Source organism: Xiphophorus hellerii, chromosome 6 (assembly GCF_003331165.1).
Source record: "Xiphophorus hellerii strain 12219 chromosome 6, Xiphophorus_hellerii-4.1, whole genome shotgun sequence".
Lineage (NCBI taxonomy): Eukaryota > Metazoa > Chordata > Actinopteri > Cyprinodontiformes > Poeciliidae > Xiphophorus > Xiphophorus hellerii.
This window is the reverse complement of record NC_045677.1, coordinates 29,114,095-29,130,278: the sequence shown is the minus strand read 5'-3', so window position 1 is coordinate 29,130,278 and position 16,184 is coordinate 29,114,095. Positions and strand designations below refer to the sequence as shown.

The following is a 16,184-nucleotide window of genomic DNA, read 5'->3' as shown; positions in this document are numbered from 1 at the left end:
ATAAGATGCATTTGCTGTTAATTTTTACATAAATAAGGTTTGTGGTGATGTGGTTAATGTATGTTTCTGTTTTCTAGTTAATTTAGTTCCTGATCTTCCCAGCTGCCTCTCGTTTCCCAGATTATTATTTAATCCCGTCTGTGTGCCTTGCTCAATCCCGGCTCCTTGCCTATCCCAGGTCTTCCTGTGTCTCCTTGTCCTCCTGTGTTTCCTGGTTTTTGTTTATTATAAGAATCATAATTAAATTCATTTTTTAACCTAACTGGGCTCTGACTGCATCTCAGCCTCACCACCAACAACCAGCTAATTCAAGACAGATATAAACTTTATGGTAGCAGCTGACAAAAAGCTAAAACCATAGAAAACAATCTATAATAAAATTACATGACTTATATTAAATAAGACAGAATATCAATGAAAACATAAAACTGCATCTGAAATTAAACTGAATTCATAAAGAAAAACAAAACAAAACATGAGATTTCATCTTTAATGGATTTTATTTTTCTATCGTTTCCCAAACCTTTAGATTTTTTCTGCAGCAGGTTGGGTTTGTGTCAGTGAAACATAATGCAGACTGTTTACATAAACCTAACAGCTAAATATTTACAGTTTAATATTTACTGTACATGTTGGATCCACCGAGAGGAAACTTTGACCTGAACTTCAGAGGAATCAGTTTCTTCTGCTGCTCTTCATCCTGAACAGAAGAAAATTAAAACACGGAGGAAAAACCTGTTTTCTATGAGCTGCCATCTTCAATCTGTAACCATGGAAACAAAAAAGCTTTTCTGGCCTGAAGTCAGCTGAACAACATTTCTACAACACTTCTCTAAACAAGGCAATGAATATAACATACGTTTGTGCATTATATAACAAATAAAATAAATTAAAAAGATGTTTTTCTTCAATTCTTGAAGCAGAAAATTCATCCAATGAGAGCAGAGCAAACATGAAGCTCATTTTATCTGCTGATGCTGATTGGATGAAAATTCACCTCCACACAGTTTGGCTGTTTGGGAAAACATAGAGGAATCTCTGCATTAGTGATCGATTCATAACTAACATCCATATTCATTTTATAAACAACCAAAACAATAAAATATAAAACAGAAACAAACTGGCTTCAAACTTTCACCCACAAATTCAACTAACAGGAACCAGAACCGAAATCTGAGGATTTAAACCCAAATCAGCGTCTTTCCTTCAAAATAAAAGCATTTTTAACAGCTTTGGTTCAGGACTTTTCCTGTAACTGGATCCGTTTTCTCTCCGGTTCTGTCCAAATGTTTCAGGGATTATTTTAATAAAACGGACCTTTAAAAGCAGCCGGATCGATTAGAGGAAAAACACGCCGAGTCTAAAAACTCCTTCAGCGCCTGAACGCACCGCCTGTTGGTGCTTCTCTGGAAATCATTTTTATTTCAGGGTTTCTTTTCTGTTTAACATTCAGAGCAGAAGTTTCTAAAGCTCTCCTGTTTGGGAAAATGTGATTTTTATTCCAGACGGAGTGACGAGAAACAAAGATTCAACACCAACAAAAAACTCCAGAAGTATGAATGGATATAACAAGCATTCATTTTAAAAAAAGAAACCTAAAAGTAACATCAGACTCATCATGAACCGCCTTCTGCTTCTGCTTCCTGTCAGGTTTCACACAGAGTCACAGATTGAAGAGGAACTGTGGTTTGGAAGGTTGTACCTTTGTAACACTGATCAGGTTTCACTGAGAAAAACGTAAAAATGATATAAAAAACTAAACTAATTGACCCAACAGATGAAGTTCAGAGAGAAAATTAATGTGTTCATAGAGAAAGAAACCCAGAAGAAACTCCAGACAGTTTCCACCTGTGAACCCGGCTGAGCAGCTCCAGGCCTGGACTCCTCCAGGCTCCCTCCAGGATTCCTCCAGGCTCCCTCCAGGCTTCCTGCCGTTTCTGCCGTGAACTGAAACAGGATGTATCGCAGCGCAGGTCAGTATCCCAGGTCCAGCTGGATTTTGTGCTCGAACAGCGCGATGAGCAGCATGATGCAGAAGCCCAGCAGGATGCCGGCGTTCTGCAGCAGGAAGAAGCCCCAGTGGCTGAAGCCGTGGTCGCCGGCGTCGTTGTGCAGCATCTCCGGCACCTGAAGCAGAGAAGCAGCAATAAATCAGTCTGGAGGGAAGAAACAGGCTGACGGCGCATGGAGAACGACCAGCTGCAGAGGAAGAAGAAAAAGTTTCTGAAACGTTTCAAAGAAAGTTTCAGTTTCAGTTGATTTATTTTCCACTGATTGTTTTACTGCTGCCTGCACTGACTGAACAAATTAAAGTTGTTTTTACATGTTTGCCTCAACTTGTGAAGCTATCGGTTTATTTATTGCTGTTCTGGTGCAGAATTATCAAATAAATTAGTAATTCAGTAAATTTATGTCTGTTTAATAAAAGAAACATTTTAAATCAATTCAGCTGTTTTTCTGTATCGGATCGGCCGATACTGAACCTCAGATATCGGATCGGCATCGGAAGTGAAGAAGCTGCATCTCTGGTTTCCACAGAACTATTCAAGAACTTTTCAAGGTAAATATCAAACTTTTCCAGCACCAAGTTTTAGAGATAAAAACGAAAGAAATGAACTAAGAACAGCAACTTTAATTCATATTTACTACTGTTAATATTTCTGTAGTAATATTCTACAGCAGGGACAAGATGAACTAAAATAAAGTAAAATTTGATATTTTGAAATGTCTTTCAATCTATAAACCTAAACAAAACAAAAATCCCCTAAATTCAATCATCTGTTTATTGAATAAAATATAAGATGATCAGTAAGTCATTGATCCATTATTGATTAAATAAATTAAGAAAAATTATCTTTCTGCTCTAATTAAATCTTAGAGTAAAAAATGTTTTTGCCAAGTTTGTTTTTGCTTTTTGCAAACAGGAAAAACTTGGATGATTCTAACTGATGTAAAATAAGAAACATTTAGTCTGATAGTCATGAAAAATGTGACTTTGTCTTTTTATTAAGTTTATGAAAATATCTTTTCTAAATTTAGGCTTTTGATCAAAAGTTAGTTTGAACTTTATGACCAAACTGTGCAGAAGCTCTGCTGATGAAGACATGAGACGGTTCTGTCCTCTGGAGACGGTTCTGTCCTCCAGGGACGGTTCTGTCCTCTGGAGACGGTTCTGTCCTCCAGGGACGGTTCGGTCCAACTCACCATGTCCACCAGCGCCACGTACATGAAGAGTCCGGCCGTCAGGGCAAAGATCCAGGTGGAAATGTTTTCAGCGTAGTGGCCGATCAGGATGCCCGTCACCATGCCGAGGTACGCCATCATGGCCGACAGAACGTTGTAGAGGATGGCCTGGCGAACCGTCATGCCCGCCTTCAGCAGCACCGCAAAGTCACCTGGAGGGAGAGAGAGGGAGAGAGAGAGCAGCATCAGAAACTGACCAACCACTACAGTCATCAATTAAAGCTGTAACTGCTGCCAAAGATGTTTAGAACAAAATATTGAGCAAAGGTTGTGAATATTTATCTACATCTGGTCTCTGTCTCTCTGCTCTGAGTCAAACCAACCGGTTCCCCTCCTGGCCTGTGGGGGCGCTGCACCAAGAACCACTGAAGGAAACGACACAAAAACCTCTGAAGACACTGAGAGCAACTTCCTTCTTCACCAAACGGAAACAAAATGGAAGCATCAGATTTTAGTGGTTGTCCTCCATTTCTCTTTAGTCTTTGGCTAAAAACCAGGAGACATTTCTGCTGCTAGCTTAGCGCTAGAGGGAGAAGTAATTAAAAAAATAAAAATAAATAAATTATAACGTTTATGAATTTCTAGAAAGTAACAACATCAGAAAATGTTAATGTTGTTACATTCTATGAAGAAAGAGAAAACTTAACCTGATCAATGTGGGGATATGGACTAAAACCTTTTATGATATTTTGTGATAACAATAAAACTGACAACAAGAACCATTTATGTCTTTTTTTGGATAACCGTATAACGTACAGAAATGATGCTCTTTAAAAATATTTCCATTTTAAAAACGTTTCTTTATGACTCCAGTCACATGAAGCCAATCTGCTGACAGTAACTGTATTTCCAGACTTATTGGTATTTATTGATTTATTGATGCTTTCATTGAACAATGAATCAAACTGGTGGCGTCTGCCGCCCTCACCCAGCTCGTGTGGCAACTCGTGGCAGAAAACGGCCACCGATGTGCTCAGCCCGCTGGACAGACTCTCACTGAAGGCGGCTCCTGCAGACACACAGACACTCCGTCAGGCCGCGCCCGCCGGCGGCTTCCCGGGCCGCTTCCGTGGCGACGGCGGCTCACCGATGGCGAGGCCGTCGCTGAAGTTGTGCAGGCCGTCGCCCATGATGACCATCCAGGCCAGCGTGGCGACGCCGGCCTGCTGGAAGTGCTCCTCGGAGTAGGAGTGGGCGTGGCTGTGGGGGTGGTGGTTCTGGGAGTGGTGGTGGTGCAGGATGTGGTGGTAGTCATGGTGATGGTGGTGCATGCTGTCCGCCTGCCCCACCGTGTCGTGGAAGTGGGAGTGGCATTTGTTCTCGCAGTCCTCGGCCGAGTATCCGGCGCCGCCCCCCGCGGGCCGGCCGTATGTCTGCTCCGTTACCACGGAAACCTGCGGCGTCAGCATCACCTGCTCCTCCTCCGCCACGCCGCTGGGGAGCTCGCCGAACGCACCGGCGCCGTTCGGCTCCACATCTGATGGAGGAAGAGAAGATGGAGAGGAAACGTCTGAGAGGATCGCTTTGTGTTGGATCAGAACCGGGTCAGAATCAGATCAGATCCAGATCAAAACCAGATCGGAACCGGATCAGAACCGACTCTCACCTTCGTTTGGCTTCAGCTCGCTCTCCTCCAGAGCCGGCTGCTTCTCCGGGTCCGATTTGTCCGTCTGGTCCCACTTCTTCTGGACCTGACAGGAAAACAAACAGGAACATCAGAACCAGCAGAACCAACAGAACCAGAACCTCCATGATCCATAAACACTGAGGCTGCACATCAACACTGCTGGTCAGTGTGTTTATATGACAGGATATGAAAAACTGTTAAATTACAACAAAGTTATATTATGAGAATAAAGTAGCAATAAGAAAAAAATTCATCATAATATATAAAAAAATCTTAATAATACAAAAATATTCATAATATCACAAGAATAAAATCATTATGTTTTTCTGCTAGTATTATGACTTGTTTTGTTTTAATATTTATTTCATAAGAACCTAAATGTTAAATTTACTGCAAACAGTTTTGTTGAAAGAGCTGCATGTGGCGCCACCTGCTGGCTGAACTCAACCTCTTATTAAAAGCCATCCTAAACTATTTTCTGCTGCGTTAATTATCAGATTTTGCTCCCATAGAGATGGATGTAATCCTGTCATCTTTTCCTGCTGGTTCTTTCCGTGACAGTTTTTTATATAAAATCAGAATCAACTTCAACAGAAAACATCAAAGTTTGTTTCCAACCTTCTGTTTCTTGTCTTTGTACATTTTTCCCAGCGTCAGGAAGTGTTCGATCAGGAACATGAAGTAGACTCCGCCCAGAGCCGTCAGGCCTTTCCACACGCCGTCCATGTTCTCCTCGCCGTCGTCGTGAGGGTGAAGGTCGTCGGCGGCGTCCAGGTGATGGTTGTCCGGGTGATGGTAGTGGTTGTCCGGGTGATGGTAGTGATCGTGATTCCCATGAGACTGAAGAGAAGAAAACAAAACGCTCAACGACGCTGCAGCTGCTCCTCTGCTCTGACATCTGCAGCATCTCCACTCAGAGCAGCACAGAGCGAAGATTTAGTGGAAGAAAAAACTCCAGCTGGTGGGGTCAGACTGTTAAAGATGTAGGTCTGATTTACAGTTAGTAATTGCTTTTTGTTATTTGTTTCTTAATCATTCACAACAAAACCCAAAAATTTTCTCGCTTTTTATTTTTGAAATTTTAGTCAAAAATCCAAAATGGAAAAATGAGTTTTGGATTTTGAGAAAATTGTTCTGTGTGCAAAAGTGTGAAAAGAAAACAAACATTTTAATTTGTTTGATTTTTGAAAAGAACGAATGACTCAGATTGAAATCCTACATCCATCTGCTTTAGATGCAGGATTTCTTCCTATTTTTGTTTCTGCATTTTTAAATGTTTTTCAAAAAAGTTCTTGGCTTTTAAATGTCTTGAGTTTCAGTCTTAAACTTCAAACTTCAAAGCCAAAAGGATACAGAAGTTCAAACAACAGATTTATCATTTAAGACCATTTAATTATATCAAAGAGTTTCACCGTTTTTCCAGCAGTTTCTTTATTCCTTTATGTATAAAAATATGTCATTATATTTTTTAATGTACATTTAAATTCAGAAGGAAGAAGAATTCAAAAAGAGGGGGCTAATAACTCATCCCTGTGGAACACCATAAGCTAAGCTAAGCTAAGCTAAGCTAAGCTAAGCTAAGCTAGCTGGTGAAGCTATTAGGACTGAAGATTCTAGTTTTACAGCTAGAAACACCAAAAAGGAAAATCTGGACTAACACAGAGTCAAGTTAAAATAAGTGAACAGTTCTTGAGATTTCCGGTATCTCTGCGGTAAAACGAATCGGTAGAGTGAATACTGATGTAAATAGATGTGAGGGTCTCATTTCGCTCTGACTCACATGAGGAATGAGGTGCAGGAAGGCGTCGCCGCTCAGCGATCCCACGGCCAGCGCCACCAGGAAGCTGAGCAGGAACTTGAAGAAGACTCTGTTCATGAGCGGGATGAGGAGGACGCCCAGCAGGGACAGCGTGCTGATGACGGTGATGGAGACGAAGCCGCCGACCCAGGCTGCAACAAACCACAGAGCGTCAGGAACCAGAACTTCAGGCATCGCTCAGCGTTTCTCTGCAGAACCTTATTCTTTTAAACCGATTAGTTTTAGTTTTGATGGAGCTTCGTTAGGCTGAGGTTGGAAGAGCAGGTTAGCATTTATTTAAAGGTGAAAAACAACCAAAGACTTTCATGTTTTCTTAAATTATACATTTAAAAGGTTTGGGGAGGATTTAGAATAATTTAAAACTTGAAGAATTTGTGATTTTTGATTAATTTTATGACGTTTTCTCCTCATTTTGTGTGAATCTGTTTGACGGAGTTGGAGAAGACGAAGGTTAGCAGGAACCAGAGACACTGAAGAGGAAACAGGAAGTTAAAGGAAACACGTTCCACCGTTAAACCCATCCATTGACCTTTGACCTCCCAGCCTGAAATCATCTCACCTGTTGCGATGCGTTTTCCGTTTTCGCCGCTGCTGGGCTCGCTGTGGTTCCGGGTGGCGAAGCTGTGGTCGTGGTTTCCATGGTGACCGTGTGAATGTTTATGGTGTTTATGTCCTAAAAGATACAGAGAAATAAATAAAACACAAGAGGAGCTGATCTGATAATATCTAATGATGATATTAATGTTTGGAGACCATTTTGAAATAATATAATAATAATAATGGCATAATAATGCAGGAACAGATTCTCTAAGATCAATAAGTTTTAAATTCTAACAAACATTTAGCTCTGAAACTGGAAGACATTTTAAATATACAAAACAACAGAAACAACAAATAAAATGAATTTTAAACTTTAAAATGTTTAGTTGAGACCAAAACAACTAAACATTGCTTTGGTCTCAACAGACACTTTCTAACAAAACAGTTTCTGGTAGAAAGAGAAAAAATTATCATACGATTTGTTTGGATTTTATATTCTCATTTTATTTTCTCACATTTTTGTTTTTCGTATTTTATTTAGTCAAATTTTATTTTTTGAGACTTTATTTTTTTAGATTTGCGTTTTCTGAATTATTTTCAAATCTTATTTCACAGATTAAGGTCCACAGGTTTGGGGGCGGAGCTTCCTCTGAAGGACGGCGCTAAGACGCATCATCCAGGTCGCCGTTAGCAACAGCATTTCTATTGGTCAGCAGGTACAACTGTTACTCTTTAAATGGCTCAGAAAATAATTTTTGATTCAGAAGTTTTTCAAAGTTTTATTTTTTAACTTAATTTCAAATGTCAGTTTCTGAAGAATTCCTTGTTTGCAATAATATTGAATCAAATTTCTCTCCATGAACTAGAATTTAAAAAAGCAACAAATCAAACCAATTATTATTTTTCATGAACAGAAGCAGAAACTGCTGATGATGCGATTAGTCGTCAACATGACGAAGTTTCAGGTTAGAACCTGTTAGTCCAGATGAACCAACATTTCCAGATGTTTCCTCTGGTAACGGTGGAGGAAAAAGCTCCAGTCTGACTTTCCTACCTGCGTCTTCGTGTCGGGAGGCGTCGCCGTGGAGGAGACACGCCCCGCTGTCGATCTGGTGGAGGAGGGCGGGGCACAGGAAGGCGAAGTCTCCCAGGGCGACGCCTCCTTCCTGGGACATCCCGTGTGAGAGGAGGAGGCTCGAGGCGTTCAGGCACTGCAGGAAATACCAACACTCAGTCAGTCCTAATTTAGAACGTCACAGCTGTACCTGAAGCCACTGGTGGTTAATTTCTGCTTCAAACGATCTGATTGGACGCTGGAAAAGACTACTGTTGTGTTTAAGTTATGCTAATAGGAGTTAGCATAACAGTGACGCTATGCTAAACTAAAATGGCATCTCAATGCTAAACATGTAGCGGCTAACGCTAATGTGAGCGTGAACATTTCTAAAGACGCTCCATGAAGGATCATGAGTTCCTGGAAGATGAACTTTGCTCCAATCTGATGGTTGAATAACCAGAATAAAAGATTAAAATAATAAATATTTCTGGTTTTGGGCTCATATCTTTATTTATTCCAGGAAACCTGCTGAGCCGGTGGAGGAGCTGCATGTCCACCATGTTTCTTGTAGATCTATAGATCTATACTAAAGAGAACCTCTTCCTGTGTCAGTCGAACCTCTTCCTCCTCCAGGCTGCGGTTCTGCAGATGATCTCGGTCCAGTTCATCATGATGGCCCGCTGGCTCGGTTTTAACCACCATTGCCGTGGCGACCGTGGTCACTCCTTCTCCAGCCAAGCTTCTCTTTTGGGTTTTCACCAACAATCCGGCGCCGTCGGCGGTTCTGCCGTCCCGACCCGGCGCCACAGAGGGTTGGGTTTGCTGCAGGTCCTCGGTTCTGTTCTGGTCGGCAGCCGGGTGATGATGATGATGATGATGATGATGATGGTGTTGGTGATGATGGTCATGGTGGTGGCCGGCTTGTTCCCGGTGCTTCACCATGACGGTCCGGATCCGGTCGATGCCGACGCTCCGCAGCAGACGCTTCAGGCCGTCCAGAGAGATGGAGCCGTTCTCTCCGTACCTGAGACGAACAAACATGGAGGATCAAAACTTTTCTCCTTTCAATACAGTTATAATTAATATTCATGATAACTTTAGGTACAACTTTAAATATGTCAAATAGTCACAATAAGCAATAAATCAATAAATCACATGAGAAATTAAAACGATATCAATACTGTGTATTTGCATGATTTATCGTTTTTCTCTTTCTATAAAAAAGAAAAGATAAAAGATAAAAGTTTCTCTGGTGTTTTATTCTCAACTAAAACTTTCTGAGGGACAAATTTGTTTCTAAATTCTTCATAATTAATTTTATTCACAAAATGTAATTAATTAATAATGCAAAATTAGTATTTTTTTATTTTTTACCTGCTAATAAACAAAATTTTAATATGATTAAAGATAAAAAATAAAACAATTGAATAAATGTTATAAGCACATTTACATCCAGTTATTAATCAGACATTTATTAATGAGTTCATCTATAAATAATCAGTCGATCGATAAACTGTATGGATGTTTAAAGGCCTGAACTTCTCTTGTTGATGCTAAAATAATATCTGATCAAACAAAATCAAGAGTTCACTAAAGGAATGCTGTTATTTAATTTTAGGCAATAAAATGTTTATTTTTTTATTTAAAAAATGAATTAAATCATAAATTTGCATTTTTAAGAGTTTCTAAAATTGAAAAATCTGCAGAATGTACCTTCTGTCTTCTCTGATTAATCGTCAAAATCATTGATTACTAAAATAATTGTTAGTTGGAATCCTAATAGTCAAAGAAAGTTGAGTGGAAGGAAAAAGTGTGTCAGGAAAATCTCCAGCAGTTTAGTTAGTTTAGTTTTGGCTGCATGTTCTGAACCATAAATGTTCAGTAGAAACGCTCCAACCCATCGGACCTTAAACACATTTCCTCTCCCGTCTTCCTCACTCAAAGCAGCAGCAGCAGCTCACCTGTGGAACAGCGCCTCCAGGTGTTGCCTTCGGGCCAGCTCGGCCCTCTGAGCGTCCACCACAGCGGTCAGGAGCCGGGCGCCGCCGGAGGCCTCGGTGGGGGACGGCGAGCAGTCCGCCGCCGCCGCCCAAACGCAGCTGGCGGCGAAGCAGAGCGTCGCAGCCAAGATGGCTGCAGCCATCTGGTCAGTCAGCATCTCTGCTGGGACAAAACGTCACGTCTGGATCACCGGAGAATAACAGGAAAATTCAGTGATTCTGCCCAACAGCAGATAGAGCAGAATGAGCTTAAAAACCAAGCAGAGGCCTGAAGAGCTTCAGATGGCAAATAAACACATCAGTCTGAGTGAAAACGCTGCTGAACTGGAAGAAATGAAGGACGACTGAAAAGATTTTCACAAAAAATGCATCATTTTAAACCAATCAGACATTTACCGAGTGATGCCGTTTAGTTTCAAACATTTCCTAAATGTTAGTAGAGGATGAATCAGCCTCTTAAAGCTGTTTGTTTTCACACTTTAGAGCAAAAATCCCCAAATGAATCACCTTCTAACCTTTAAAAACAGTTTCAGAGGAAGGAAGTGAAACAGGCTGACTGAGGCCAAAGGGGAACTCTGCGTTTCTTAGAGTCCACATTTTTAACATTTAATCAGCCTAAATATACTAAAGGTTCAGCTAATGGACTTTATTTTTTAAATTATTATTTTTCTCATATGGATCTATTTGAGTCTTTAATACAGTTGATGGTGATGACTGATGGTGGTTATAATAAGCTCCAGCCCGTTAGAAACTGAAGGAGTCTTCAGTGTTACACAAAGAGCCACATGTCGCGGTGCTTAAGGATCAGATTAGTCTAAAAACATTTATTCTAGAAATCCTGTTAATCTCGGTCACTGGAGTTTATAAATAGATAAAAGGAAAAGATGAGGATCAGCAAAAAATGAGGTTCAGGGTTTGATAGAAGATGAGCCGAATTAAAAAGGAGCTTTCAATAAATACTGTGGCAAAAAATTACATCCCTCATCATCTGTGTGGCAAAGAAATATTAAAATGTTGGTTTTTCTGAAGGGAGTTCGGCAGAAGGAAAAACCCGAGTCATACCGGATTATTACTGTAGGACGAAATTAGTGTTACTATAGCTAACTATTAGAGGTAATTAAAGTGAAATAAGGCGGTCACTTGTTGAAGTGAACCGTGTTTTTACCGGGTTGTCCCCATGCTATCAGCCCGGACTGGGCTTCCCCGCTCTGGATGCTGACAGGCGGGATGTTCCAGATGGCTGCGGCCCGGAATCAGGCCTCGTTCTGCCGCCCAGTCTGGACCGCAGCCTGCCGGTCAAATTTAACCATTAAACCGTATTTAACACCGTGTTCAGCGGCCCGAGCGGCCACGCGTGTCGGTGTCCCACTCCGGACCCACTCACACAGCGGAGGTAAACAGAAACACGTTGGTTTTGTGCGCTCCGCACCAGTCCGGTGCCGTGTGCACAAAGGCGGTAAAACCCGGAAACTGCGCCGCTGAACGCCGCCCGCGCCGTGCGGAGAGGACCGCAGCGGGGCAGCAGCGGCTCCAGGCGGCTCCAAAACCCAACGGAACCGACATTTAAACGACTTGGACCGACTTACAGCGGGGAAACCGGGTCCTTTTTGGTCCTTTTAGCAGCTCCTCGGTGCGGTTCGGCGTGTCCAGTCCGTCCGCTTCGTTCAACCATGAATTAGCTTGGCGGCGCCTTCGCGGACTGTAGGAAATCTGAGCTCAACCCACTTCAGGAAGGAAGGATGAGTCGGAGGAAGCTGCAGAACTCGTTATCTCCATCCACAAACATGAAGGTCGTTTGTTCTTGACTCTGCAGCTGTTAAATAAACCAACAAGACAAAAAACTGTTTTTAAAATTAGTTACTCAGCTGTAAAATCTGCAATATTAAAGTAAGAGAAATACATTTTTATATTATGCAAAATGGTTGCAATTATCAGGCAGCTTTATTTTAAAACGTGAAAACATAATGATTTATAATCCAGGAGCAACATTTTCTTTTACCAGACTAAAATTATGATCATGTTGGCATATGAGAGTGATTTATTATTCAGTTAATTATATTTCGGATCTTTAATGATTTCTGCTTGGTAATGTTTTTGCATGTTCACTGTTTAAAGAAATCCTGCCGTCACATTTAAACACTTAAATGTGGTTGAAAAGTGAAAGGTGAAGTTGTTTCCATATATTAATGTCTGAATGGGGTAGAAGGTGTCCAAGCCTGTTTTTCAGGATGAAATGAGAAAAGTTAAAAATTCAACTTGTTTTTCCTGGACTGAATAGAGATGAAGACTGTGCATCTTAAATCAACATGAAATTAAAAATCCAATAACAAAATGACCCAAAGTTCTGTACAAAATAAGAAACAGATTTAATCTGTCCATTAAGGTTAAAATCTGCAGGACAAGGACGCTGCAAAAACACAAAATCTTACCAAGAATATTTTCTTCTAGTGCAAATATTAACTTATATGTAACTTTTCAGCAAGAACATGAACTTAAGTTTAAAAAAGTATTTTTATAACTGAAATAATCTGCCATAGAACTGGGACTTTTTCATCAGTATTAAGGAATTTTTGACTAAAAACAAGTTTATATTTCTTGTTGAAAAGTTACATGTAAGTTAGTTTTGTCTTATTTCAAACTTACAAAGATATTTTTACTAGAAACTTGAGCAAAGATTCTTGGTAAGGTTTTGTGTTTTTGCAGTGTAGAAATGATAAAGGTTGGGATCCAACATACACAACAATATTTTATTTTCTTTCTTTGCGTCACTTGAGAAGCTCATTCATGTTTTTATCACAATTCATTACTTTCTAGAATCCAGTTGGTTTTAAATGCTGCTCAGCTTTTACCAAACTTTTTAGTTCCTATTATTTATCTTATTTTTATTTCTTTGGCCAACTTTGTTGTTTTTAAAGTGTTTTCTAAATAAAGATGAAATGAAACCAAATCATAATCTGAGAGGTTTAGATTAACCTAATCTGTTCCCTCAGTTTCTCTACATGTCTTCTGACTTTAACTAGGACCTTTAAAGGTTTTCTTTCAGCAAACGTCAAAATCTCAATAAATGCATTAAAGTTTGTGTTTGTATAATGAAAAATGCAAAACAAAAAGTGCATAAATACTTTTATACGTTACTGTTCTCTGTGCTTATCGTGTCATTCAGCTGATATTGTGTTTGTATCTTTAATTAACTTTTCTTGTTCTGCTCCACATTTTTATTTAAATTTTTTTATTTTCTAAGTTTTCATGATTCTGTGCCGCCATTTTGAACCATTTCTTATTATTGATGTGTTTTATTATCTTCTCTGCTGTTTAAGGAAACAAACCTTCCTGTTTCTTGTTTTCATGTCTTTTCTCTCCTGATCCTGAACAGAAGTTTTTTCTGATCAAATATTTTTCTGGAAACTATCAGAACAGACATATTTTGTTATGTAAACATGTTCTGCTTTAAAGATTGAGCCTCTGAAGCTGCAGCTCTCTGGTTTCAGTGGAAAACCTCCCTGTTTTCCTCAGAGGTAACCTGGGATCAGATGGTAAAAGTCTCACACAGTTGAGATAACGGCTTCCTGGGCCGATCCCAGATGGATCCCAGCACCCAGAGCCGTAAACAAACCCACCCAGAACAGAAAACACAGGAGCGTTTCCTCTGCCTCCGTCTGACTGCTCCGGTTTCACAAACTAAACCTCTGACCTCCGCTCATGTGGAAGGAGACGACCTGAGGTGAACTCTTCACTATCAGATCCAAGCTTTAATACTTCTAGTTCCCAATCTGAATGTGCAACAATCAAACATCCAGCTGGGATATTTAGCATCTATCCATCAGTTTTTTGTTTTCTGTTTCCTCCCAGTTGGGTGAAAATCCAGCCAGATGACCTGAAGGCGTCCAGATCAGACGAACCAGCAGATGTTTGGTTCTGATGCTGCAGCAGATGGAGTCACCATCCATCCACCATCAACAGGAAACCAGGAAGCTTCAAATCTTCCACCTGAGCCAAAACCAGACTGGAGCAGTTTGGTTTTATTCAGCTGAAAACCAAAACCTGAGAGGCGGAGGAGTCGTTTCTATCCCGTCTACTTGGTATTAAACCTCTTGATGCCTGCTGAAGCTCCTGGACTGAAGATCCAATCAGAGGAGACATTTCTTCATGCTTCCAGTCTGCAGCCTGCCCCTCCACGCTTACAAACCAAAAACAAAATGTTTTTGATTATGAACACAATAAGAAATGGAGATTTTAGGAGATTTTCCTGAAGTTCTTATGCAAAATATGCTCATAATATCTACAAGCTTCAAACTAAGCTACCTACCTTTCTAATACTGTGTAAAATGGCTTAAATGCCTTTTTTTTTTTTTTTTTTTACAATTTATTGCCAGAATAATCAATAGAATAATCGATTAGTCTTTAGCTGCAGTCCGTTCACTGAACTGTTCTTAGTTTTGGTTCACCGTTTTCAGGAGAGTGATTCCTCCGCCTGTTGGCCAAACGGTGCATCATAATGGTGCAACGACAAATATGACACATTAGTGCGTCTGGTTTTGCTGCAGGGACGTTTTTCTGTCCACCAATCGATGGCCTGCGCTGCGCGACGCCGGTAACTTCACCCTAACTTCTTCTTACAACGGAAAAAGAAAATAGAGAACCGAACTGATCCGCTCAGTGGAAACTAGGCACACATTTCAAATGTCATGTTGGAAATAAAACTTCATGATCAAAACATTTTCTGTTTTACTTTGATGGGTTTTATGCTGTGAGGTTGATTCTAGATGGACCTTAAATCACCAAACAGTCCAGAGGAACCTCAGGGTCCGACTCTGTGGAAGCAGCAGATGAAGGAGAAACGCAGAAAAAGTTTTAATGATTGTTTTCTGAGCTCAACAGGTTCTTTAATTTCAAACTAAAAACTCCAGAAACCAAAACCAAGTTAAACCAGACTGGCTGCTTCTGGGCCTTTGGGATGACGAGTCAGCGGCCGTGTGGAGAAACACTGAAGCTCCTGATCTGCTCACCCTGCTGCTGCTGCACCGGGTCGGTCCGGTGCCGGGTCGGTCCGGTGCCGGGTCGGTCCGGTGGGGTCAGTAACCAGCTCACATGAAGCCTGGACTGTCTGGTTGTCAACATTAAACTGATCCAACGTCTCCTGGTCTGCTGTCCATCTGATGAGGCGCCGCCTGCAGGAAGAGGAACCTGCAGGATCCAACCTGGACGATGTTCTCAGGTAAACTGAGTCAGAGACGCAGCAGGAAGGTTACGCCGCCTCCAGAGCCTTCATCAGGGTTTCATCACTTCCTGTTTGTCAAATATAGACTGCAGGGCGTTTGATCCCAGACTGAGCAACAGCAGGAGTTTTTCTGTCCTCCTGTCTGTGCTCACAGAGAAACAGATTAAGATTATTTTAGATTCTTGGTCTTTTAGTTTTGATCTACTGTTGGAATAAAAATCAATCCTGTTAAATACCCAAAATGCAGCAGGCGACGCCCCAAACACACGTCAACAACAGCATTAGAGTTTCATTAGAGATTCATTTCAGAACCAGGTAGGTTCTGCTGTAACTTCAGTACAAACCAGTCTCTGCTGAAGCAAATGACTGATTTTACCATAAAACTTTAAGATACATTTTATTGCAGGAGGAAGAAAACCGTCTGTCCTTTATCTAACCAGAGAAAATGGATGAAACTTTAACTTTATTCACCTAAATCAGATTAGTTTGATCTACTTTGAAGTGATTTAGGATCAACCAGCAGTGATGATCCGACTCTGTAGCTGATCCTGGTCCAGGTTTAGGCTGCAGGAAAACAAACTCATCACTTTTCCTCACTTTGTTCTTCCACTTCTCTCCTATTTGCTTTATTTGCTGTTTGTAAAATACCTCCAGACCAGATTAGTTGTGAAAATGGTTTG

General features: G+C 40.8%; 1 protein-coding gene and 1 long non-coding RNA gene across 6 annotated transcripts; one reads left to right on the top strand and one right to left on the bottom strand.

The window, feature by feature from the left end:
* Positions 1 to 476: 476 nt before the first annotated feature.
* On the bottom strand, positions 477 to 12,521 carry slc39a6 (solute carrier family 39 member 6). Of its 5 annotated transcripts, XM_032564444.1 has the most exons (13): positions 11,873 to 12,521; positions 11,452 to 11,575; positions 10,248 to 10,468; positions 8,884 to 9,310; positions 8,284 to 8,440; positions 7,249 to 7,362; positions 6,651 to 6,820; positions 5,489 to 5,710; positions 4,850 to 4,934; positions 4,331 to 4,720; positions 4,172 to 4,252; positions 3,205 to 3,395; positions 1,969 to 2,127 (listed from the first exon to the last, which is right to left on the bottom strand). In XM_032564444.1, exons 3-13 carry the CDS (start codon positions 10,442 to 10,444, stop codon positions 1,975 to 1,977), a joined length of 2,187 nt encoding a protein of 728 aa, XP_032420335.1. In that variant the 5' UTR covers positions 10,445 to 10,468; positions 11,452 to 11,575; positions 11,873 to 12,521; the 3' UTR covers positions 1,969 to 1,974. The 5 variants fall into 5 exon arrangements, with proteins under 5 accessions (XP_032420338.1, XP_032420335.1, XP_032420337.1 ...); XM_032564447.1 differs by lacking the exon at positions 11,452 to 11,575 and having other exon boundaries at positions 477 to 2,127; positions 11,873 to 12,520; XM_032564446.1 differs by lacking the exon at positions 11,452 to 11,575 and having other exon boundaries at positions 10,248 to 10,446.
* A 376-nt stretch (positions 12,522 to 12,897) lies between these two features.
* LOC116721092 (uncharacterized) lies at positions 12,898 to 15,002 on the top strand. The gene is made up of 2 exons (XR_004339508.1): positions 12,898 to 14,007; positions 14,136 to 15,002. It is a non-coding gene; the product is annotated as an uncharacterized LOC116721092 (long non-coding RNA).
* Positions 15,003 to 16,184: the final 1,182 nt, after the last annotated feature.

Excerpts from the sequence above, each read along its gene's own strand:
- slc39a6 (XM_032564444.1), bottom strand. The coding sequence starts at position 10,444 with ATGCTGACTGACCAGATGGCTGCAGCCATCTTGGCTGCGACGCTCTGC. Across the intron at positions 9,311-10,247 it reads CTGGAGGCGCTGTTCCACAG|GTACGGAGAGAACGGCTCCA; the intron begins GTGAGCTGCTGC and ends TGTTCGTCTCAG. Across the intron at positions 5,711-6,650 it reads TCCTGCACCTCATTCCTCAT|TCTCATGGGAATCACGATCA; the intron begins GTGAGTCAGAGC and ends TCTTCTCTTCAG.